Source organism: Pseudorca crassidens, chromosome 15 (genome assembly GCF_039906515.1).
Source record: "Pseudorca crassidens isolate mPseCra1 chromosome 15, mPseCra1.hap1, whole genome shotgun sequence".
NCBI classification, from domain to species: domain Eukaryota; kingdom Metazoa; phylum Chordata; class Mammalia; order Artiodactyla; family Delphinidae; genus Pseudorca; species Pseudorca crassidens.
The window spans coordinates 23,392,843-23,417,935 of NC_090310.1; the positions used below are offsets into that span (position 1 = coordinate 23,392,843).

Genomic DNA, 25,093 nt, shown 5'->3' on the forward strand with positions numbered 1-25,093 from the left:
AGCTCTGCCACTTAGTAGCTGTGTGACCTCAGGCAAGTTACTCAACCTTTCTGTGCTTTGGTTTCTTCATCTATAAAGGGGGATGATCATGGTACCTACCTTGTAGGATGTATGAAGACCAAATGAACTGATATGTACAAAGCACCTGACACAACGCCTGGCTCAGGCGGAAGTTCAGTAGGGCTGGCCCTGATTGTAATGTCACCATCACTACCTGAGTGTCAAGCTGTAAAGCTATAGAGATCTCTTCACCAGAGAGACACAAATTAGCAAAGGCTACTCTGGGTTCCAGGTTGATGAAAGTCCTTTAAGGGACTTCCCTGGTGGTCCAGCAATTAAGACTCCACGCTCCCAATGCAGGGGGTTCGGGTTCGATCTCTGGTTAGGGAACCTAGATCCTGTGTGCGGCAACTAAGAGCCTGCATGCTGCAACTAAGACCTAGCACAGACAAATAAATAAATAAATATTTTTTTTAAAAAAAAAGAAAGAAAAAAGAAAAAAGTCCTAAGTCTAATCCTTGTTTCTAAAATCCCAGAGGTAAAGGAGGTAGGGGGTTGCCAGGCAGGGTGGAGTTCATTAACATCCCAGTGCAAGCCAGTGGCTCCTTTTTGCCTCCCAGATCCTCCCAATTAAAAGCCTTTGCCTGCCCAGGTGGAAAGGGGAGTAATTGAGCAGTGACCTGTCACAGCCCCATTTTCTGGTATGTTTCACCCCAGGCATCCATAACCACCACTTGCTCAGTGGAGAAAATCAAAGGGACCAGGGGTGGGGAGAAGGGCGGGAAGGTGGGGGCTGAGATTCTCCATTGCTAACGAGCTCCCTGGTGATGCTGGTATTGCTCCAAACAGCAGTCATTGTGCTAAGTAATCTGGAAAACCAGGGTCAGTCAACTGCCTTCAGTGCTGAGTTAGAAAAGTCCAGGCACGCCATCCTAGAGTCAAGATACACCAGGTTGGAGGCATCAGGGCACATGGGCGGTGCCCACACCCTTCTCACCACTGTCCCCCAAAAGGGGCAGTTGACCCCAAGAAGCAGCATTTGATTTCCTAGCATGCACTTAGTCATTCAAAACTAGTTATTGCACACCTACTATGTGCCAGGCACTGGGGAGAGAGATGATCACGGCAGACCTTGTGCAGGGGGAGGCCAGACTGAACAAGAATTCACGGGGATGTGTGAAAGGAGGGATGAGGGGCTCTAGGAGCTCTTAGAGAGGCTCCTACCTCGTCTTCCCTAAAGAAGCCACCACGTGGCTGAGACTCAAAGAAGAAACTCGAATTGGCCGAAGACAGGCCAAGGGAAGTATCTGCAAAGATCTGGACACCCTTTGAGAAATGGCAAGAGCTGAAGCAAATCTGGAGCATGTTGCGAGCGACAGGGGATAAGCTGCAGGGGCAGGTGGGAACCCTGTTCCCGAGGGTGATGGGCACTCCTGGAGGGCTTCGGTGAGATGAGATCAGGGTGTTGGAAGGATCCCTCTGGATTTGGAAGGTGAGATAAGGCAGGAAGAACAGCCAATTGAGGAGGTCTCTGTGAGAGACGACAGGGAGAGGAAGAATGTGGAAGGGAAAGAGACAGAGACAGAAGTCGGGGAGGGAGAGGGAGGGAGGGAGGAAGAAAGGAAGGAAGGGAGGAGGGAAGAAAAGGAAGAAAGAAAGGAATTGGAAAGGTACTGGGAGATGGAATAAACAAGACTTAAAAATTGATTCGATGTGCGTAGAGGGAAAGAGAGGAGGTAAAGATGATTTGGGGCAAATATCCAACAATGCTAGACAATTCTGGTCAGTTCCAGCCAATTCTTGTCAGTTTTGTCTAATCAAAACTGTGTGTGTATGGGACTTCCCGGGTGGTCCAGTGGTTGAGACTCCACGCTTCCACTGCAGGGACACGGGTTCGATCCCTGGTCTGGAACTAAGATCCCGTATGCCGTGTGTGTGTGTGTGTGTGTGTGTGTCTGTGTGTCTGTGTGTCTGTGTGTGTCTGTGTGTGTGTGTACACTGTGCATTTTTCTGGGGAAAGAAAGGAGCAGTAGCTTTAATCAAGACAGCTATACTATAATATTTGATATCAAATAAATCACAAAGGTAGAGCAAATGTAATGGGGTATCCTAGGTTGGATCTTGGGAACAGAAAAAGAAAAAACTGGTGAAATCTGAATAAAGCCTGTAGTTTACTGAAGAGTATGTACCCATATTAATTTCTTAGTTATGACAAATGTACTGTGGGAAGTTTACATCAGGGGAAACTGGATGAAGGTTATTCAGGGACTCTGTATGGTATTTTTGCAACTTTTCTGTAAATCTAAATTTATTCGAAAATAAAAAGTTTATTTTTTTTTTTAAGTGAAGGAAAAGAAAAAGAGATAGAGGACAACGAGGGTGGAAACTTCCAGATCAGACCTTATGGTAAATTAGAGAACAGAAAACGTCTCCACTATAGACATCCAGAAATACAGATAAACTTTACAAACATCCTTTGAAAATTAAGCTGGGCTTCCAAGAAAGTGAGGAGGGCGACCAGGGGCGGGAAACAAAGTTAGAGATGGAAACCAAAGCAGTGGGCACATGTGCGGCAGAGCACTGGGTGCGGTGTCAGCCTCCCTAATACAGAAGCTCGGGCTTCACATCCACACCGGGGAGGGAGTGATGAGACTCAGACCCTCTCACAGAGAGGAGACCCGTGAAGAGTCCCACCTTACAGGAAAGGATGCGCCGAGTGGGGAGGGGGCAGTCCTCCCTCTGTCAGAGAGATGATGAAGAAGTTTGTCAGCTTCATCCCAAACTCAGGGAGGAAATGCAAGACTTCCCCTCTGCAGCATCCTTTGGTGAAGTGTGTACCATTAAATTTAAACACAGGGTTCTAGCAATGCCCCGGGGCTTTTAAGCCGTGGGTTTATAACAGTTATATATTTTAACTCCAAAATTAGAAAAATAACACAAACTCTACTTCTAATCGGTTGTGTGGCTTAATTTTTGTTAAAGAAACTACAGATAGGCTGAGAAATGTGGACGTTTGCTGTGATGTTTTGTGGTGCTGCCCTGTGGGGTTATTTTACATTTTGGAGTTCTGCCTTCCATCTAGGGCGAGGAGTCTATTGACATTTGGGGTTAGAAAACCCTTTGCTGTGGGGCTGTCCTGGTCATTGTAGGACGTTTAGCAGCATTTCTGGCTTCTACCCGTTGGATGCTAATAGCACCACCACTTCTATTTTTGACAACCAAGAATGTCTCTAGGCATTGTTTAATGGCCCCTGAGAATCAAAATCACCCCTGGTTGAGAACCAGTGCTCCAGGGTGATCGACTTAGGGGGGCCTGGGATGTGGCATTTTCAGATTTAGAACTGGGACAGTCCTGGGCAAACTGGGGTGGTTGCATCCCCTACTTCCATCTCTAATATGAATAGTTAGGGTGCAAAATAATTATAGGATGGGTGAGAGTGGGGAAAGTGGTTTAGCACCAGCAAGTATCATACTCTTGGGCTAACTATTCCAGCCAACACCTGACAGACGTGGCCACGTTCTCACCAATGAGTGTCCTGGGTTACAAGTGATGGGTGGAAAGCAGATGGAAATGATTTGCTGCTTCTCATCCATGCAAAGGGGCAACTGCTCCAAAAGCAGACCCCTGGGAATGATTCAGCCGAATCTCTTTGTGTGGAAGGAATGGACAAAAGTCCCCACAGGGAGCTCAGCAATGCCCAGCATCACAAGGGGTCCTTCAGCCCTCTCAGCATCGAGGCGATATCCTCCTAGACCAATGCTCTCAACTGAGAAAGGAGGAGACCGAAGTCCGGGGAGGGGCAGGGAACAGGGAAGGGCCGAGGTCCTGCGCCCCCTAACTCCATAAGCAAGAGTTCTCTCGCTTTGCCATGTAAGGGAGGGTTAAGAGAGCCAATTCTGAACCAGCTGGCTCCAGTTTGGATACTGGCACACACTGAAAGACGGTTGGCCGGGACTGGTGGGGAGAGGTGGGACAAAGCAGGACTGACCAGCGCAGCTGCCTAGGATGGGGGAAGGGCTGGTTCTGATCAAACAGGAAAGCCCAATGGCTCTCATCAGGGACAGGTAGCCCAGATGGAAGCTGCCTGCTTAGCATAGCTCTATTTTTTTTTTTAAAGCTTTACTTATTTATTTAAAGTAAATTCTATCTATTTATTTATTTGGCTGCCTCAGGTCTTAGTTGCGGTACGCGGGATCTTCATTGCGGCACGCGGGATCTTTCGTTGTGGCAGCACGCGGGCTTAGTTGCCCCGCGGCATGTGGGATCTTAGTTCCCCGACCAGGGATCAAACCCTCATCCCCTGCATTGGAAGGCGGATTCTCAACCACTGGACCACCAGGGAAGTCCCAGCATAGCTCTAGTGACTAAAGCAACTGTCCCGTTCCTACCCCAGAAAAATTCATATTGATGCGTGTGTGTGCACATACATGCATACAAACTTCTGATTTTGCATTTAATTTCGAGGGATTCACTGGACCCCTGAAGCCCATTAACCTCAGTGATGAAACCCTGAGCTAATCGTTAATAATCATACTATCATGGAGCATGCGTACATGCCAAGTGCTCGGTGACTTTATTTGACCCAATTAGTTGGCCTAGCAACCTGATGAAGTAGGGGCTAACACATGATTAACCATGCTCAGCCCTATTGGTTTCCCATGATGAAGTATCATGTGCATTTTAAAATCAAAGACTTTGGTGTCAGGAGGCCTGGGTTCAAATCCCTACTCTGCCTACTACCAGCAGGATGATCTTGGGCAAGTCACTTAACCTGTCTAAGTCTCAGTTTCCCTCTACGTGCTTGACACATCATAAGTGCTCAGTAAAGGTGGTCCACTACTTCCTTATTCATGAGCCCAGCCAGCTATTACAGTGGCTTTGAAGGCAAAATTTCACACCCCTGGGCATCACAAAAGGGACCCCAAAGATCTTCTAGTCGGACAGCTGAGAAGGGAAGGAATGTACCAGCATCATATGGCATGTCAGGCACAGAGCTGGAGCTGGGATCCGGGCTTCTGGATCCCAGTCTAACAAGTTCACCACTGCCCGGTGCCTGCTCTCACAGATGAGCCACCCAGCTGAGTTCCAGGCAGGTTCTCAGCATGCCTTTCTCCCCCAGTCAGTCATCTTCAATCGTGGTTTCCAAAAAAAGTATATGCTAAGAGGTCTCCAGAGGGGCTGAGACTTTGGAGAACTTTAGTGTCTCAAACATGGGGTTTTTGTTTGTCCCTTTTCAGAATTAAGAACACATCCTGAACCCCAGTAGTTCCACGGGCTAAAGATATAAGTAGTCTTGACTACAGTAGGGAAATATACACCTTGGCCAGACAGCCCAGAAGTGCCGATTGAAATAAGATGCCATTTTTTTGCTTATAAAATTTGCAAAGATTGCCATTAAAGTGGTAACACTCAGCGCAGGCAAGGGCGCTGTGCGATGGGCACTCTCAGACATCACCGTGGGAGTATAAATTGCTTTCAGGAGGTAATTTAGCAAATTGTATCAAAGCCTTAAAAATCTATCCCCAGAAAATCATCAGAAATGCTGCAAAAGCTTTATGCGCAAGGCTTTTCATCTCAGGATTATTTCTAATTGTTTTTTAAAAAGAGAAAACAATCTAATTATCCCAAAATTGGGGAATGATTAAATAACCTCTAGGGGGACCACTAGGGAATATTAAAGAGCTATTTGAAACAATGTTTACAAAAATTTATAATGACATGAGGGGAAATGCTTATACTCTTAATTTTTAGAAATCAGAATACTGACAGGGGTGTATGGTCAATAAAATCGCAATTGCATTTTTTAAAAAATCTTTGCATTCAACATGACAAGAAGAAAAACACTCTAATGTAGTAACATTTTCCAAGGATTCTATAATGAGCACATATTACTTTTATTATTTTGTAAACTTTAGGTATGCGTTAATCATAAGGCGACACTTTTTACTTTCATTCTTAAAAAGATGTCATAAGCTATAGCATCAACGTTTGCACGGCCAAGCTTCTTCCCAACCCGTATTCTCTCTGCCCCCAGCCATGCCAGAGCTGCCCCGGGCTTCCCTGTGCCCACTGTTCTGGATGGAGTTCAAAGGCCACTGCTATAGATTTTTCCCTCTCAATAAGACCTGGGCTGAGGCTGACTTCTACTGCTCTGAGTTCTCCATCGGCAGGAAGTCCGCCAAACTGGCCTCCATCCACAGGTGAGTGGACTCCTCTGTCCTCTGTAGCCCAACCAAACACCCCCTCTGGAAAGGGGTGTGGGGAATGGTGTGTCCCACTGGTGTTCCTCTTTGGTAATTGCAGCTTTTATTCAGCCCAATTTCTCACTGAAACTGGCCTTGGCAGTAGAGGACAAAGCATAGCAAGGGTAGCAAACAGCAGGCTGGAAGGTCCATTTTTATAAGTGCCGATCTTGTGCTGTGCCCTGTTCTGTATAGCAGGGGGTTTGACCCTATGATATAACTCACATAATATGTATGTAAAGAACATAACATAGGACATAATAACTGATATTTATTTGCTAAGAGTTTGTAAGCATCAAGTTCCCTCAAACCATATTAGGTAAGTATCCTCATTTCACAGATACGGAACCTGAGGCTCAAAGAAGGTAACTCGCTATAAAGTGGTGGAGCTGGGATTTGAACCTGAGCAGTTGGGTTCCATAGCCCACCCACCAAGGCCTCCTTCAGTGTTCCTCCATGCCTCCTAAGCCCCAGCCATGCTCACCATCTCGAAGTTCTCCAAAGCGGTCCAGCCCATTTACGCCTGCATACTTTGCACATTCTGTTCCCTCCACTGGGAATTCCCATCCCTATCTTCTCCTCCAGGGAGACACTTCCTTAACCTTCCAGACTCAGTTCTGCCATCTTTCCACCGAAGTCGCCCCTGACTCAATGGCACCTGACTGCACTCACCACCCACCTCTCAGGAGCACTTTCTTCATCACTTTAGTGACTTCTTTTCACATCTGTCTTCCTTGCTGATTCGTGGGTTCTTTGAAGCCAGCGGTGATGTGTTCCATTGCCACTAAACTACAAATTTACAATCTTACCTCATTTTTCAAGAATCTCAGAGACTTGAAGTTACAATGACGGTTGGTTCTTTATGCTTTCCAGTCACAGAGTTTTGTTAAGAGTGGGGAAGGGGTCCTCAATCTTAGTTTCCAAAGAAGTCTTGAATCCTTGCATCAACTCATCCAGCAGATTTATTGAGCACCTACTGCATCCTTGGTGGTGCTGAAGAATATAGTGAGGTAGTCAGGGTCTGACCAGGAAAACAGGAAGCACTACAAACATTTAACACAGAGAGAATTTCGTACATACACAAGTGATGGACTCTGAGAACTTAAAGAAGCAGTAGTGTATCTAGAGATTAACACTAGCAGGAAGCCAACTCCACCCCTAACTGGAGGGCGGGCCAGTCCTATGGGAGCTAGAGCCACAGAAGGCAGGCAGCCCCTGCCAGCACCTCCCCAGGCAGAGAGGGAAAGATACACCCTGGCTTCTCTCTCCCTCCCATCCTTCCCATCAGTGCCTCCCGTCACATGGAGGGCAGCTGACATGGAAGCCTGGGAAAGGCGATCTTCGGGGGTCAAATCCCCTGTGATACAGAGCACAGCACGTGACTGGCATTTATAGAGATGGATAAAATAAGTTCTCAAAAATAACCAACCTATAGAGGAAAATGAAATATATGTAATAAACAGTAAATTTAAAAGTGATTCCAAATGAAGATTTCCCTTTGGCCAGTCCGCAGGAAGGACGGCTCAGCCTGCCTCATGGTGCTTGTAATCTATCCCTTGGTTTAATAGGCATTAGAAAGGATTCCAGGCAAATTCAGGGGTTTTCCAACAGCCCCTGACCCAGATCCTGTTCCTTTCTTCCTAAACTTACCTCCTTCCTCTCTTCTCAAGTCCTGACATCCCTCTTTTTCTGTCTTATACTAACGTTTCCCAAATGTTATACCAGCATTTCCTCTCTTATACAGGTAGTTTTCCACTTTGGTATATAATATAATACTTTCCCAAAAACATGTAGAAAAGTTGAATTTGCACAACGCATTCATCTGTTATAAGTTCAGTTCCCATAAAGCCAGATAATATTATAAAATCTCTAATTACATCTTGTCTTTGAGACACAATCCAATTTTCTAATTCTGGCATTTTTTCATGCTTTGTAATTTTGTTCTTTTCCTTCATAATTAAGCACGCTATCAACTTATGTTCATCGAGCAACTGATTAAAGCATAAGGTTTTCATACTTTCAGCTTACCTAATAATTTCCATCTTTGCTTCAAGTGACGGTTGAATTGAATTAAGTTTATTTGATCTCTGCTTACTACTTGCAGTAGCACCTTGGGCCTTTCTATGTCCCAGTTATTTTGAACAGATATGGGGAAAATGCAATAAACTATTGAAATAGTTTCCTGAGCAGGTGCCGCTGAACAAAGATGGCACTAGTGCTAAAATGGCTGGGCAGCCACTCCCCCAGATGACCGCTCACCATGCATGTTCAGCAGTTGCTGTAGGACACCCCAAATTGCACATGAGAGGGGCACTTGGGGATGCCAGTGCCTCACTGGGTAGGACCAATGGCAGAGACCCATTGGACTGGAGAGCACTTTGTCCCCAGAAATCTACCACTCTGATATTAGACAGAACACACTGTCTTGGAACATCGGCACTGAGTAGAGCCTGGTGATGGTGTGAGATAAGATGTCAAATAGAAAAAAGGCGTCGTGTGGGTCCGTATTGGTCTCTCTCTTTGGGGAGACCAGCCCATCAGAAATAGAAAACTAAACCAACCAGCCTGCCCTGGGGAGCATGGAAACTTTGTGCTACAGGTGGGCAAGAATTGGATAGAGGGTGCTCATGGAAGGTTTCCTGGAAGAACTAGTCCTGGATCAAGATCTTGAAGGCTTGGGAAGCTTAGGGAATGGGGGCAGCAGATGTTCTAAAGGAAGAAACCTGTGCAATGTTATGTGCATTGATTGAGGGCATTAGAGTCAGTCAGCCCTAAGCTAGTCCCCACTCCACCACTTCCCACCTGGGCGACCTCGCCCAAGTCCCATAAACTCTCTGAGCCAGAGTCCTCAGCTGGGAAATAGAAGTAGTCACACTGACTTTAAGGTTGAGGGGCTTTAGAGGAGATAAAAATGGATCTGAAGTTCTTACACAAGTGCTTGGGTAACTCAATGCTCCGTGGTGGGAGCTGTTATTATTTTTATTAATTATAATTACGAGTGTCTCAAGAGGTCAGTGCTTACTTAGCGTGCGCACGTCAGATCATCTTTCGGAGGGCAAGTAAGCCTTGGTTCACCCGCCCTGTTTCCTTTCCATTGCCTCTAATAATATCTGTCTTCGTCCGTTTAGGCTGCTATAACAAAAATATCACAGACTGGGCAGCTGATAAACAATAGGAATCCATTTCTCACCGTTCTAGAGGCTGGAGTCCAAGATCAGGGCTCCGTCACCGTCAGGTTCTGGTGAGGGCTCACTCCCTGGCTTACAGATGGTCATCTTCGTGCTGAGTCCTCACATGGCAGAAGCGGCAAGGGATCTCTCTGGGGCCTCTTTTATAAGGGTGTTAGTCCCATTCACAGGGCTCCACTTTCATGAACTAATCACCCCCAAGGGCCCCACCTCCTAACACCATCACATTAGGGGTTAGGATTTCAACATATGAATTGTGGGGGCAGGGGACTGACATTCAGTTCATAACAATATGTGTTTAGCAATGCCCAGCATGTGACTGCCTAGAGCACTGCGTTGAGAAGGATTCTGAGAGCCAGAATTCTGGGTGCTTCTGGGATGGATTAAGAATGTCTTCCACAAACACAAAATTAAGGAGAGTAGCTCTGTGTGCTTTGACTTGCCACCAGCGTCTCAAGCAAAAGGAAATCTATTGGTGGGTGTTCTAGACAAGGTGGCAGCCTGTAGAGAGCGGTCATTTAGAACAGTGTCTCCAACCTTTTTGGCACCAGGGATCAGTTTCGTGGAAGATGATTTTTCCGCGGACCAGGGCGGGGGTTGCAGGGGTGATGGTTCGGGCGGTAATGCGGGCGATGGGAAGCGGCAGATGAAGCTTTGCTCGCTGGCCCGCCGCTCACCTCCTGCTGTGCAGCCCGGTTCCTAACAGGCAGCGGACTGCTGCTGGTCCACGGCCCGGGGGTTGGAGACCCCAGATTTAGAAGACGCCAATGGGAGCAGATATACACCGTTGTAACGTAAAGGGTACCTCAACATAGTCCTGTGTTTTGTTTTGTTTTGTTTTGTTTTTTTTGCGGTACGTGGGCCTCTCACTGTTGTGGCCTCTCCCGTTGCGGAGCACAGGCTCCGGACGCGCAGGCTCAGCAGCCATGGCTCACGGGCCCAGCCGCTCCGCAGTATGTGGGATCTTCCCGGACCAGGGCACGAACCCGTGTCCCCTGCATCGGCAGGCGGACTCTCAACCACTGCGCCACCAGGGAAGCCCCATAGTCCTGTTTTGAAGTGAGTTATTGGTTAGGTGTTTGTTAGGTCTGGGGCTGATTATTATTACTACGTAATGACTTCTTCAACACACCAATGTTCACCTTTTAGTGTCATGTGGAAGCCAAAAATGTGGAATCCCTTGTCCAGTGGGATCTGTCCCTCTGGGTCTGTGAGCTGCTTGAGTGAACTGTGCCTGTTAGTTGTTCGTTTTCTGTCACATCCCTTGCCCACCCTTCTCATCTCTGCAAATGACACTCCCCAGGTTCATGGATATTGGGGCACTAGGTGAGTGGTTACCTTGGCCCCCCCTCCAGGGCCTCCAATGCAGCAGCTCCAAGTATCATGTCCACACACAGCTACAACCCCAGGAAGGGAGGCAGTGGTGGAAACTGGGACCTTTTCCACACACCACTCTCCATTTATAGGGGAGGAGAATGTTTCCAAGACGTCCTCTACCAATTCCCCCATACATCTCACTGGCTGAACTTGGTCCGATGGCCAATGTTAGCTGCAAAGGAGGCTGAGAAAGTGAAATCTGGCCTTCCTAAATTTGGTTGTAGGCAACGGGCAAAAGGATTAGGAATGACTGTGAGGCAGGTAACCTGTAGCATCTGCTGCTGTGCCTGCTTGATGTGAGGATGAAATGAGTTCATGTATATAAAACATCCGGCATAGTACCTGGCATGAAATCAGTGCTCAAGAAACATTTTAATGACCTGAAGAAAAAAATCGCTGTGTTCCTATCTATCTATCTATCTATCCATTCATCCATCCCTATTTCTCTGTTGTTTTTGGCAGCAGACTGCCTCCAGGGTCCTCCATCAATTTCTTTTGTTGGGTGAATTACTTTATAAGCTCTTTAAAATAGGAGGTGAGAATTCCCCAAGAAGACACCAATGCCTTCTGCTATGGTTTGAATGTTTGTGTGCCCCCCAAGATTCATATGTTGAAATCCTAATGCCCAATGTGATGGTATTAGGAGATGGGGCCTTGGGGAAATGCTTAAGTTCTGAGGGTGAAGCCCTGATGAATAAGGTTAGTGCCCTTATAAAAGAGGCCCCACAGAGCTCCCCTGCCCCCTTCTGCGATATGGGGGCACAGCAAGAAGTCTGCACCCAGAAGGGGCCCTCACCTGACCGTGCTGGCACCCTGATTTTTCACTTCCCAGCCTCCAGAACTGTGAGAAATAAATTCCTGTAGTTCATAAGCTACCCAGTATGTGGTATTTTGTTGTAGCAGCCTGAATGGCCTAAGATACCTGCTGAAGAGGGTGGACTGATAATTGCAGGATTTGGTTTTGCTGAGTCGTCTATGCAGGTTCAGGCCTCGAGCTAAATTTTCCAGCAAAACAAAAGATTTTGAAGATGTTCTGTGAGAAAGGATTAGGAGAGAGGAAGCTATGTAAGGACTGGCGCCGTAAGGAGGGCTTTTGAGAAAGACCAAAAACATCCAGTGGAGATTTTCGTTATTTGATGTGTACAATGCAAAGTCAGCTCCTTTCTTTGTGTCTTCAATGTAATCCACCTTGTTTGCTAGTGTTTTTACATTTCTAGGATGAGTAACAGTGTGTGCTGAGTCCTGCTTTGGACCAAATCCAGAGATGCCCCTGAGAGGACAGCCCACATGCGTGCCTTAGTTTAAAAAGGAAAAAGAGAAAGCAGGACCGCATCACATCCTCTATTTACTTTGGTCTGGGAGGGCTAACAAAGACTTCTGTCCATTTTCAACTCAATCCTATGGCAAGAGGCGATGAGTAACAGGCTACCGGGTTTCTTACCTTCGCAGCTGGGAGGAGAATGTCTTTGTGTATGACCTCGTGAACAGCTGTGTTCCTGGGATCCCAGCTGACATCTGGACAGGGCTTCACGATCACAGGCAGGTGAGGAAGTGCTGACCGTCAAGCCCTTTTGGAAGTTCCAGCCAAGATTCCATTTTGATTTAACCAGCCTTTCACATGGAACCTGTGTGCCAGGTCACTGCTATGTGCCCAGCACACAGAAAGATCAGACACGAGGATGCCCCAGTTAGAATATGATAATTGTTGTGAAAGAGGGTATTATGGGAACATACTGGATGGCCAGGGACGGCCTCTGTTTAGGTTTGTGTTCTCCAAAAAGCAGACACAAAAACATGATTGGATGGGTAAGAGGCTTTTGAGGGAAAACATTGGCGAAGGAAAAAAGACAGGAGGGTTGAAGAGGCAGGGAAGACCTTCAGGCCATGATGTGGGTCTGAGCCCTGTGAAAGAACAGGGGGAGGGAACGGCTGAGTGGGGAGAGCCTTAGATCGCAGCTCACCCTGGAAAGTCTTAGCTAAGCCAGTGGGGTGTCCCCAGGCAAAGGATGCCCATTCCAGGAGTCCCACCTTGGGCAGGAGGAAGCCAGCACTAATACCTCTGACATGCTAAGTCACTAACTGGGAACAGCATGGAGGAAGCACAGTCTCACTGTGAATACAGTGCTGGGTCCAAGGGGCTTTCAGTCAGCCATGCTCCCTCAGCTGGTCCTCCTGAAGGAGCTCTGAGCAGTGCACGTCTACAGCTGCCACAGCCTCCCTGGGTCAGAGATATTTAAGCTAACGTCTAGTGGATAAATAGGAACCAGCCAGAGGAAGAGCATTCCAGGTAGAGGGCGCAGCATGGGCAAAGGTCCTGAGGTGGGAGAGATCACGGCACACTCAAGGACATTAAAGACTAGTGTGCCTGGGATGCAGAATGGCGCAGGGGTGAGTGGAATAACGGTGGAGAATAAGGCCAAAGAGGCTGGCTTGGGCCAGATCTCATACCTGGCAATATCACGGCACACTCCACCTGGAGATTTGGTCTCCACACTTTCCATGGACAAGTTGTATCCTGAGCGTCTCTCCTGCATGTATGCCTCCAGCCCTGCCTCAGATAGGGTTCCAGTTCCAGCTCCTGTTCTGCCACGTACCGGATGGTAGGTGACTGGGACTTTTTTTTTTTTTGCGTCTCTGAGCTTCAGTTTCCTCAGCTGTAAAATGGGATGACAATAATAGTGCCTGGTTGTAAAAAGTAAATGGGCCAAGGTATGTAAAGGGCTTAGCCTGTGCTCAGCACACTGTGAGAGCTCATTAAGGGTGGTTGAAGTTGCTGTCAAAGTAACAGAAGTGGGACTTCCCTGGTGGTCCATTGGCTAAGACTCCGCGCTCCCAATGCAGGGGGCCTGGGTTTCGATCCCTGGTCAGGGAACTAGATCCCGCATGTATGCTGCAACTAAAAGCCTGCATGCCACAGCTAAAAGATTCTGCATGCCACAACTAAAGATCCTGCATGCCGCAATGAAGATCCCGCGTGCCACAACTAAGACCTGGTGCAGCCAAATAAACAAATATTAAAAAAAAAAAAAAGTAGCAGAAGTATCAATAGTGGCCAGACTCAGTATAGATATTTTTAAAAATCAATAGAATTCATCTGGCAAAAACTTGTATAGAAGTTGTAACATTAAAAAACCAAAATGTCCCATTATAATAGTAACTTTAAAATTGGCTTATGAGTTCCTTAACTTAGAGTTAAGGAACTTGTATAACAAGACCTAAGAATAATAATAACAAATGAAACTGTAAAAGGACTTGTTTTTTTTGTTTGTTTTCTTTTTTGCGGTACGCAGGCCTCTCACTGTAGCGGCCTCTCCCGTTGTGGAGCACAGGCTCCGGACGCGCAGGCTCAGCGGCCATGGCTCACGGGCCCAGCCGCTCCGCGGCATGTGGGGTCTTCCCGGACCAGGGCACGAACCCGCGTCCCCTGCATCGGCAGGCGGACTCTCAACCACTGCGCCACCAGGGAAGCCCAGGACTTCTTTTTATAGTTTTCAAGCCTAGGCACCGCATGCCAGGCACTAGCTAAGTCTCTTAATGCTTTTAATTCATTCACTTCTCTCAATAATTCTCTGAGGGAAATATTAGCTCTATTTTATAGTTGTGGAAACTGAGGCTCAGAGAAGTTAAGTAACTTGTCCAGATTGCAGAGCTAGGAAGTAGACGGAGCTGGAATCCCAGGCTCTAGTCTCTCCCAGAAGGAGCATGCAGTGTCCATTACATGACATGGCCTCCAAAATCATCAGTGCTTTGGGAGACACTTCTCTAAAAACTTGAATAAATGGAGAAATGACTTTTGTTCCAGGACATTGCAAAGAAGTAGTTCTTTCCATAGTTAATTTGCACATTTATTGCAACACCTGTCAAATTCCCAGCAAGACTTTTCTTGTAATTGGACAGACTAGTTCCACAGCAGGCAAGAAAAATACACACTATTTGGACAGAAAGAAAAGAGATGAAGGGTGACTCGCACCCACTGGTAAACAACATTTTCTTTTTAATATGGTGGTTAGGGTCTTGAGTGCTGGAGTCAGATAGACCCGGGTTTGAATCCTAGCACTAATGCTTTATTAACTGTGTGAATTTGGGTAGACTAATCTGAGCCTCAGTTTTCTCGTCTGTGAAATGGAGATGACAACGCCTGCTTTGCAGGATGGTGAGGATAAAATGAGTAAAGCACACCTGGCATGGTACATAAGAAGCCCTCAACAAACGGCGGCTTGTAATGTTACCAGCCGGAGCCAGAACCACACTCCAGGTTGGCTGCTCAGTGCTCAAAAGACAATGTTCGAGAGACAGGGTTGGTAGAACAAGAAAGATGCTTTATTCCAGAAGCCGGCAACCTGGGGAGATGACGGACTCGCATCCCCCAAACCATCTCCCGGTTGCTGGTTAGGAGACAAAGGTTTTAAAGGGGAGTTTCAGGGGTGCACAGGCAGGGGGCTACAAGCAGAACAGCACAGCCAGCTCCGACAGTCACCTCGAAACTGGTCATGCGGTGGTTGGATCAGCATCATCTTGATGGTTTTAAGCATAATCTTCAACTCCAGGGTCAGTTTGTTCTCACTTCCTTGAGGCCAGGTCTTGGCACTGAGCTAGCCATAGATTCAGTGCTGCTCAAGACGGAGCAGCTTATGTCATGGCTACAGTCTGGTCATCAGGCAGTTAGCTTTTTCCCTCTGGCGGCAGTCATAATATCTGCAAAACTACTCAGGAATGTACATAGGACACTGTGATCTATATCTTTCAGGAAGGAACTAAAGATTCTGTGACTCTAGTGTCCTAATCATTAGCTGTTTGAGCCTGCTTTTTTTGTGACTCAGGGAAGGTCTGGGAGACTATAGCTTTTCTGCAAACAAGAGGCAGGGGACATGGAGGGGCTTTTGTACCTGGGAGGGCCCTGGAGGGTCCTGCTCAGTTTCAGTAATGGTGGTTAATAATAGTATATCAGATAAAAGTGAGGGCTTCTGCACTGTTAGATATGGAGGTATTAGAATGTTACCCCAAGCTGGAGCTGGCTCAAATGCCTGACCTTTCTCTCCTTGGCTTGCTTCCTTTCCTCTGGGTGCAACCCCCCAGGAAGGGCAGTTTGAATGGACAGACGGCTCATCCTATGACTATAGCTACTGGGATGGGAGCCAGCCGGACGATGGCATCCACGCGGACCCAGAAGAGGAGGATTGCGTGCAAATATGGTACCGACCCACCAGCGGTGGGTGCCCTCGAGACCAGGGCTCTTGCAGGGGTGCTGGGGAGGTGCCAGGGGTAGCCAGGAAACTGTGAATTATTCAACACCTTGGAGAGTGACCAGAGGTCACTGGGGGGTGGGGGTGGGGTGTTTGGGGCGTGGCAGTTCCCTATGGTGGATGCATTTTTTGTTTGTTTTTTTTCTTGTTTTTCTCTCTTTCTTTTTTAGCTTTTTTTTTTACATCTTTATTAGAGTATAATTGCTTTACAATGGTGTGTTAGTTTCTGCTTTATAACAAAGTGAATCAGTTATACATATACATATGTTCCCATATCTCTTCCCTCTTGCGTCTCCCTCCCTCCCACCCTCCCTATCCCACCCCTCCAGGCGGTCTCAAAGCACCAAGCTGATCTCCCTGTGCTATGCGGCTGCTTCCCACTAGCTATCTACCTTACGTTTGGTAGTGTATATATGTCCATGCCTCTCTCTCGCTTTGTCACAGTTTACCCTTCCCCCTCCCCATAGCCTCAAGTCCATTCTCTAGTAAGTGTGTGTCTTTATTCCTGTCTTACCCCTAGGTTCTTCATGACATTTTTTTTCTTAAATTCCATGTATATGTGTTAGCATACGGTATTTGTCTTTCTCTTTCTCACTTACTTCACTCTGTATGACAGACTCTAGGTCTATCCACCTCATTACAAATAGCTCAATTTCGTTTCTTTTTATGGCTGAGTAATATTCCATTGTATATATGTGCCACATCTTCTTTATCCATTCATCCGATGATGGACACGTAGGTTGTTTCCATCTCCGGGCTATTGTAAATAGAGCTGCAATGAACATTTTGGTACATGACTCTTTTTGAATTATGGTTTTCTCAGGGTATATGCCCAGTTTAAACAATGTTTAATGGTGCATTGTTGACATGCAAACTGTGATTTGGATGAAAAGACATTAGAGATAGAAGCATGAAAAAAAGAAACTTGTATAGAGACCAAAGGATGGTGCTTTTATGTCATCTCACCAATGCACCAGAGGTGGCTCGTGCTCCTGGACATTAGAACGAAGGGATGCCTGGAGGAGCGCCCAGGTGTAGTAGTGAAAAGAGCACCCAGATGGGTACAAGTACTGGCCCTGTTGCTTTCTAGTTCTGTGCCCTTGCAGGCAATTACTTATTCTCTCTGAGATTCCCTTTTCTCTTCTGTAAAATGGGTTTAATAATCGTTGCTACCCACAGGGCTGTTCTGAGCATTGAAGGAGATATAGTTGACACAGCACAGTGGTAAGAGCATGGACTCTGGAGCTGAATGTCCTTGTCTGAACCCCAGCTCAACCACTTATGAACTGTGTAGCCCAAAGTAAGTGCCTTAACCTCTTGGTGCCTCAAATTCTTCATCTGCAAAATGGGGCTAATGACACAACTCACAGGGTTGATGTGAAGGAAAAAGAAGATAAGAGACATAAAGTGACTGCAATGGTTTGCATGTGGTATCAGCAATCACCACCATCATCGTGAACAACAACGTCACTGCTCACACCAACCTTAAGAAGTAAAAACTATTAATATTTCCATTTTGCAGATGAAGAAATCAAGACTCAGAGAAGTTAAGTGATGTATTCAAGTTTGTCCAGCAAGCAGATATGGAGCTGGGTTTCAAACCTATATCTACTCCAGATGCAAGTGCTGAACTGCTGCCATTCCTACTTTGCTCCTTTTTCTTTTTCTGATTATGGGAGGGAGGCATGGAACAGCGACTTGCTATCCTGGGAGCCAGAGCTGGGCCAAGCCTCTGGGTGAGGCTTGTCCTGTTCCTCCACAGTGACAAGTCAACACTAGCCTTATGAGAGAGTAAGGCTGGACAGCAGCCTCATTAAGCATCTGCAAGAAAGGAATGCCAGTGGAGACACCAGGCCTCTCCAGGGAGAGGACTTTTACTCTGGTGGGATGGCGGGGTGACTTTTACTGTGATGGATGGACCTTCACACAGAGTCTCTGCTTTTTCCCGTCACAGCTCTGAGGTCATGGAATGATAACACCTGCAGCCGAAAGTTCCCCTTTGTCTGCAAGATCGCAGCTCTGACCATTCACTGATCCAGTCTCGCCCTCTCGGAGCAAGCCCAACTCCAGCATCGACTTGTAGATGTACCTAATGTAAAGTCGGCACTCAATAAATGTAAAACACACAGAGGAGACAAATCTCCCAGACAGATTTTATACAAGCAAATCTTAAGATACAGAGTGATCACTTGGTGACGAGTGACGGGAAAACCAACTCAGCTGGCTTTATAAATAAAGGATGGTGGATTTATTGGTCCAAGTAATAACAGTCCAGGGCTTGTTCTAGATGGAGTTGAATCTCACTGGCCTGGCTCAGGGCACATGCCCATTCTTGAAGCAATCTCTTTGGCATGTGCTGGTCGGCTAGACCCTGCTTAGATGCACATGGCTGGGCAGGAGGGGTGGGGTCAACATCACCTGAACCACATGGGCCCAAGGAGGAAGGTGGTTCCCCAAGGAAAAGGAAAATACCACCAAACTCGTACATTGCCGGTGGGAATGTCAAATGGTAAAGCCATTCTGGAAACCAGTTTGGTACTTGCTCAAAAAGTGAAACACAGAAATACCATATGGTCCCAGCAATTCCAATTCTGGGTATACACCCAAGAGAACTGAAAACAGGTATTCAGATATGAATGGTCATAGTAGCATTACTCACAATGGCCCCCAAAGTGGAAACATCTTTGGGGGCACCACCCAGATGACCCCATCCCATCGTCAGGATCCCAACCAGGGCCTTGACGGTAGCATAACACGCTGCCTTGGTTGAGAGCTCAACTCCCTTTGAAGTTCGGACACTCTGAGTCCCAGGCTTGATCTGCCCTCCTGCCACAAGAGATGAGAACTTCTTTGTCTGCAACCAAAGAGACTCTTTGGCTTTCACTCTTGGAGCAAGAACCTGTTACTTGTCCTCGGCTGTTTATTTTATTATTATTATCATATATATATATATTTCGGGGGGGGGGCTGTGTTGGGTCTTCGTTGCTGCCCACTGGCTTTCTCTAGCTGCGGTGAGCGGGGGCTACCCTTCGTTGCGGTGTGCGGGCTTCTCAATGCAGTGGCTTCTCGTTGTGGAGCACGGGCTCTAGGCGCACAGGCTTCAGTAGTTGTGGCTCGCGGGCTCAGTAGTTGTGGCGCACGGACTTTAGTTGCTCCACGGCACGTGGGATCTTCCTGGACCAGGGATTGAACCCATGTCCCCTGCATTAGCAGGCGGATTCTTAACCACTGTGCCACCAGGGAAGCCCCTCGGCTGTTTATTGTCTTTCTGTAGAACATCAAAGTCTTAGCAACAGCCACAGTCTAGTTATGCTTATAGGTGCTCTTCTCTGCTCATCAACTACCTGCTACCTCACTCCTCCTAGTGCATCCCCTTCCCGTAAACCCTCCCAGTTCACTCCATGGAAGTCTGAACAGTTGAAGACCACCCCGTGCCAGGGGCTGTCTGTTCCACACACCACCACTGATCGCCAGTTGGAAGGTAAGCGATCCAGCTTCTAAGCCCCATCTTGTCACTTGCTCCCTCGACTGCTCCCGACTGGGTTCTCTGGAAGCAGTTGCTGAGACAGGGTTTGTAAAAGATGTTTATTAGGGATAAGTACCTGTGAAGGGAAGGCAGAGGAAGAAGCGGAACTGAGATGCAGCCTGACAAATTATCGGTCCACCTGGCAGGGAGATCGGGGCAAATAGAGGCGATCAGAGTGGACCACATAGGACTGAAATGGCCAAGGCTTTAGCCGCATACTCCACGCAGTCACTGATGTGGGCTCCCCTGGAAAGGAGTTGACTTTGCTTTCTTTTTTGGCTGTGTTGGGTCTTCATTGCTGCATGGGCTTTCTCTAGTTGTGGTGAGCAGGGTCTATTTGTTGCCGTGCATGGGCTTCTCATTGCAGCGGCTTCTCTTGTTGCAGAGCACGGGCTCTAGGCACGCAGGCTCGGTAGTTGTGGCACTCGGGCCCTAGAGTGCGCGGGCTTCAGTAGTTGCGGCTCATGGGCTCAGTAGTTGAGCTGGCTTCAGTAGTTGCAGCATGCAGGCTCAGTAGTTGTGGCTCGCGGGCTCTAGAGCGTAGGCTCAGTAGTTGTAGCTCACAGGCTCTAGAGCACAGGCTCAGTAGTTGTGGCTCGCGGGCTCTAGAGCACAGGCTCAGTAGTTGTGGCTCGCGGGCTTAGTTGTTTTGCAGCATGTGGGAATCTTCCCGGACCGGCGCTCGAACCCGTATCCCCTGCATTGGCAGGCAGATTCTTAACCACTGCACCACCAGGGGTGTCCCAAGGAGTTGACTTTGATTAAGGCAGCTCTCTGCAGCTGAGGCTGACCCTGTAGGAGCTGACAGCTGGAAGCCACTCTGCCCCCTTCCTTGAAGGTGGGGATCTGGGTGGTACATCTCAGTGTTACCACATCTGGAATCAGAAAGACATGGGGTTCAGACTTCCCTGGTGGCTTATTTGCCACAACTACTGAGCTCGCACGCCTCAACTAGAGAGGCTGCATGCTGCAAACTACAGAGCCCACACGCTCTAGAGCCTGCGCACCACAACTAGAGAAGAGAAAAACCCGCAGGCCACAGCTAGAGAGCAGCCCACGCACCACAACAAAAGATCCCACATGCCTCAATGAAGATCCTGGGTGCACAACTAAGACCCGACACAGCCAAAAATAAGTTAAATAGATAACAAATAAATCTTAAAAAAAAAAAGACATTGGTTCAAATCTCACCATTGCCACTTACCATGTGATCTCACGGAAGTGGTTTAACCTCTCTTGAGTTTCAGTTTTCTCCTTTGTAAAATGGAGACACAGTCCCTTCCAGCTCTAACTGATTTATCAGGCAGCTTTGGGAAATGAAGAGCTCTGCATAGGTGACGTTTCCAGAAAACTAAAATTCACTCCTCAAGCATCACAACTATCTCTACTTTTTCCACTTTGGACAGAAATCTTCTAAACCATGTTATACATTCTCCTGCTTCCTTAAACAGAAGATACTCAAGGGGATTAGTCTTTTCGTGATGACTCAGGGTCATGTGGGCTGCATCAACTTCAGGTATTTTTGTCTCCTCTTATCATATCTGGGTGTCACTGTGCCAGTCTCTAACAGCCCACAGAATCCCCCATCTTTTCTAGGTTGTTGCTGCTGAGATGCTGTGGGCTGGGAAGCCAGGCAACGAGGCCTGAGAATAATTTGAGGGAGAAGAGAGAGAGAGAGAGAGAGAGAACTCGCCTTAGACTGCAGGACAGTCTAGGACGCCTCCACGTTCTCTGCTTCACTGGGAGTCAGACTTGCATCCAAGTCTGACGACTTTACCAGCCTTCCCTGGCTCCCTTCCTGTTTTCTTTCACACAGGCATTTCCTCTAATAAAATCTTTGCATATACTTAATTTATCTTGGCACCTGCTTCTCTAAGGACCCAGATTAATACATACAGTATATTCAGATGGCCCTCCCAAAAGTCTGCCCTAATTTACACTCCACCTGCAGGGTAGGAGAGCCCCTCTTCACCTGCACTTTTGCCAACACATTGGTCCCACCTTCAAATTGAACCTCCAATGAGCAGGTGGACACTCCTTCCACTCCCTTGGCAACCCTCAGGGGCATTCTGTCGGCAAATGCATCACTGAGACTGATTTAATTGCTGGTGACAGAAAACCCAACCCCAACTGCCTTAAACACAAAAGGGCTTTTATTTACTCATAGACTTGAAAAGTCCAGAGGTATCTACCTTCAGGCTCAGCTTGATCCAGGAATGTAAGTGATATCGCCAAAGGCATTTGTGTCCATGCTCTGCCTCCATGCTGTTGGCTCCATCCTGAAGCTGCAGTCTCTCCCCTTAGGGAAGCAAAAATGGCCAGGGTAATTCTAAATCTTACACCCTTCAAGAGAATGAGGGGCCTTTCTTTCCCAGAAGCCCTTGCAGTCACCTCCTCTTGCCTCACTGGCTGTACCAGGTTACTCGGCCAACTTTTAACCAATCACTCTGGCCGGAAGACAAGCCTGATTGCTTTAGCCAATCAGGCTCTGTGCAATCGAGGCTGAGAGCTGGCTTCCCCAAAGGAATTGGAGGTGCTATTTTACCAAAAGAGAGCTAATGTTGAAAGTCATGTTGAAAACAAAACAAAATATCTCTGTTACAAGAAGGCAAGGAGGAGCCAACTTTAAATTTCAAACTCGGGGGGAGGGTTGAAAACATGGAAGAGTAACTGCAGCCTCAGGAGAGTCTTCTTAGAGAAGGGCAGGACCGCATCTTGCCCCATCAAGAGTCCTTGCGGGCTTCCCTGGTGGCGCAATGGTTGAGAGTCCGCCTGCCGATGCAGGGGACACGGTTTGTGCCCCGGTCCGGGAAAATCCCACATGCCTCAGAGCGGCTGGGCCCGTGAGCCATGGCCGCTGAGACTGCGCGTCCGGAGCTTGTTGCTCCGCAACAGGAGAGGCCACAACAGTGAGAGGCCCGCGTACCGCAAAAAAAATATATATATATTTTTTGGCTGCGTTGGGTCTTCGTTGCTGCGCGCGGGCTTTCTCTAGTTGCGGCAAGCGGGGGCTACTCTTCGTTGTGATGCACGGGCTTCTCATTGCGGTGGCTTCTCTTGTTGCGGAGCACAGGCTCTAGACGTGTGGGCTTCAGCAGTTGTGGCACGTGGGCTCAGTAGTTGTGGCTTGCGGGCTCTAGAGCGCAGGCTCAGTAGTTGTGACGCACAGGCTTAGTTGCTCCGCGGCATGTGAGATCTTCCCGGACTAGGGCTTGAACCCGTGTCCCCTGCATTGGCAGGCGGATTCTTAACCACTGCGCCACCAGGGAAGTCCTGAAAAGGTTTGAAAATGTCACTAACTCCGCCCCCTGTCTCATGATTACCATCCAGTGCAGGGAGCAAGCTATGAGCCACAGGCCAAGTCTGGCCTAGCACCTGTTTTTGTAAATAAAGTTGTATTGGCACATGGCCATGCCCATTGGTTTACATGTTGTGTTCCCACTACTCAACTACATCAGAGTTGAGTAATTGTGGCAGGGACCACCCGCCCCACAAAGCCTAAAATAGCATCTTATCTGGATTTTGACAGAGAAAGTGGGCTGACTCCTGCTCTAGTGTAACCCCCCAAAAAGTTATTGCTCCCTCTAAATCTCGAGAGAAGCCTGCCCAGACTTCCAGTGCCAGCCGTGTGGTGGAACTCACACAGGCAGCTAGTTTAATGCTTTGTGCCTCAGGATCCCCATCTGAAAAATGGGTGTAAGTGTCTTTCTATAGAAGCCTGCCCTGGAGCTTCAAGATTGTACTCTTGCATGTAAAGCACCTGAGGAAGGAGTTGGCGCTCAGCAGAGACCTGCTGGTTGGGGAAGCAGAGCCTGAGGCTGTGCCGATTTGAACGGGACTCAGTCCCAGTTCGTTTCGCTGGATTCTCATGGCCTCTCAGTTTGTGTAGAAGCCACCCTGGGGTCTGACCTTGGGGAAGTAAATTCCTGTTTCTTTTTTTTTTTTTTGCGGTACGCGGGCCTCTCACTGTTGTGGCCTCTCCCGCTGCGGAGCACAGGCTCCAGACACGCAGGCTCAGTGGCCATGGCTCACGGGCCCAGCCGCTCCGCAGCATGTGGGATCTTCCCAGACTGGGGCACGAACCCGTGTCCCCTGCATCGGCAGGCGGACTCTCAACCACTGCGCCCCCAGGGAAGCCCAAATTCCTGTTCGTTAACCAAGCCATTCCCAAATTGCCCTGGATTGGGTCTGAGGGGCTCACACACCATGTCTAGTCTCCTAGATGGGTGGCCAGATGCTGCCCCCACTGCTGCACCCCTCCCAGGGGCCTCCTCCCTCTGAGTGAGACAGCCCTTTGCCCATCCACAAGCAGACTTCCCTCAGTGATCCTCTCAGCCACCACATCTAAGGCCAGCTGAACTGACCTAGAAGGTTCTGAGGTCATAAGACTCCAGGCCTCACCTCAGACTTACCACATGTACACATGGAAATCTTGGCAAATGGAGATGGACTAGGGTTTGGAGTTAGAGTTTGGGGCCAACAATCGCTACCTTAAACAAAGAAGCAAAAATTTATGGAAAGTATACAGAATATCTCACGGGAAGGAATGAAAAATGGGAGAGACAAGACTTGAAAAGGACAGGCACAGTCTCAGTGTGGTAGGTAGAATTCTAAGAATGACCCCCACATTCTCCTCCCCTTGAATGTGGGTGGAATCTGTGAAGTTGCTAAGATAGCACATTGATGATTATGTTATGTTATATAGCAAAGTTGATTTTGCAGATGTAATTAAGGTTTCTAATAAGTTGACTCTGGGTTCCTAAAAAGGGAGATTATCCAGGTGGGGCTAATCTAATCACATGAGCTCTTTAAAAGCAGAGTTTTCTCTGGCTCATAGCGGAAGAAGAACTCAGAGAGACTCCCAGTGTAAGAAATATTTGATGCACCGTTACTGGTTTTGGAGAAGGAGGGGACGCTCAGAGGTGAGAGTGGCCCCGGCTGATGGCCAGCAGGAGGCTGGGATCAGTCATATAACTACAGGGAAGTGAATTACCCAACCCACCTGAATGAGCTTCACCAGGGCCTCCAGAAAAAACCTCAGCCCGGCCGGCATCTTGATTTCAACTTTGTGAGACTCTAAGCAGTAAATCCAGCCAAGCCTGCCCGACTTCTCTAACCTGCAGAAACGTGAGATAATAAATGATTCTTGTTTTGGTTTTTGTTTTAGTTCATAGATAATGACTTTCATGCTATCTTTGTTACAATTTAAATTTTATATTATTATTACATATTTATTACAGTATTTTTAAGCACAATTTGAAAACACCGAGTAACAATTTTCTATGCTGCACGACAAATTACCACGAATGTAGGGGCTTAAGCCAAAACAAATTTGTTATCTCACAGCTTCTGTGGTTCAAAAGTCCACGTGTGGCTCTGGGTCTCATCTGGCTGAAATCAAGGTGTCAGCTGGGCTGTGGTCTCATTTGAGGCTCGGGTCCTCTTCCCACCTTTACTGGTTGTTGACAGAGCTCCTTGTAGCTGTAGGTGTGAGGCCCTCAGCTCCTGGAGGCTGC

General features: G+C 47.7%; 1 protein-coding gene across 5 annotated transcripts in view; it reads left to right on the forward strand.

Annotated features, from left to right (window-relative positions):
* The window catches only part of SYT17 (synaptotagmin 17), a 145,831-nt gene extending 127,131 nt beyond the window's left edge, over nt 1-18,700 (forward strand). For 4 of the 5 annotated variants that reach the window (XM_067706521.1, XM_067706522.1, XM_067706520.1 and 1 more), the window contains exons 8-11: nt 6,036-6,201; nt 12,258-12,351; nt 15,885-16,017; nt 18,006-18,700. In XM_067706521.1, the coding sequence (XP_067562622.1) occupies nt 6,036-6,201; nt 12,258-12,351; nt 15,885-16,017; nt 18,006-18,085 (473 nt within the window). In that variant the 3' untranslated portion in view covers nt 18,086-18,700. The remainder of the gene's footprint in view (nt 1-6,035; nt 6,202-12,257; nt 12,352-15,884; nt 16,018-18,005) is intronic. The other variant, XM_067706526.1, reaches the window with a different exon arrangement.
* Nucleotides 18,701-25,093: the final 6,393 nt, after the last annotated feature.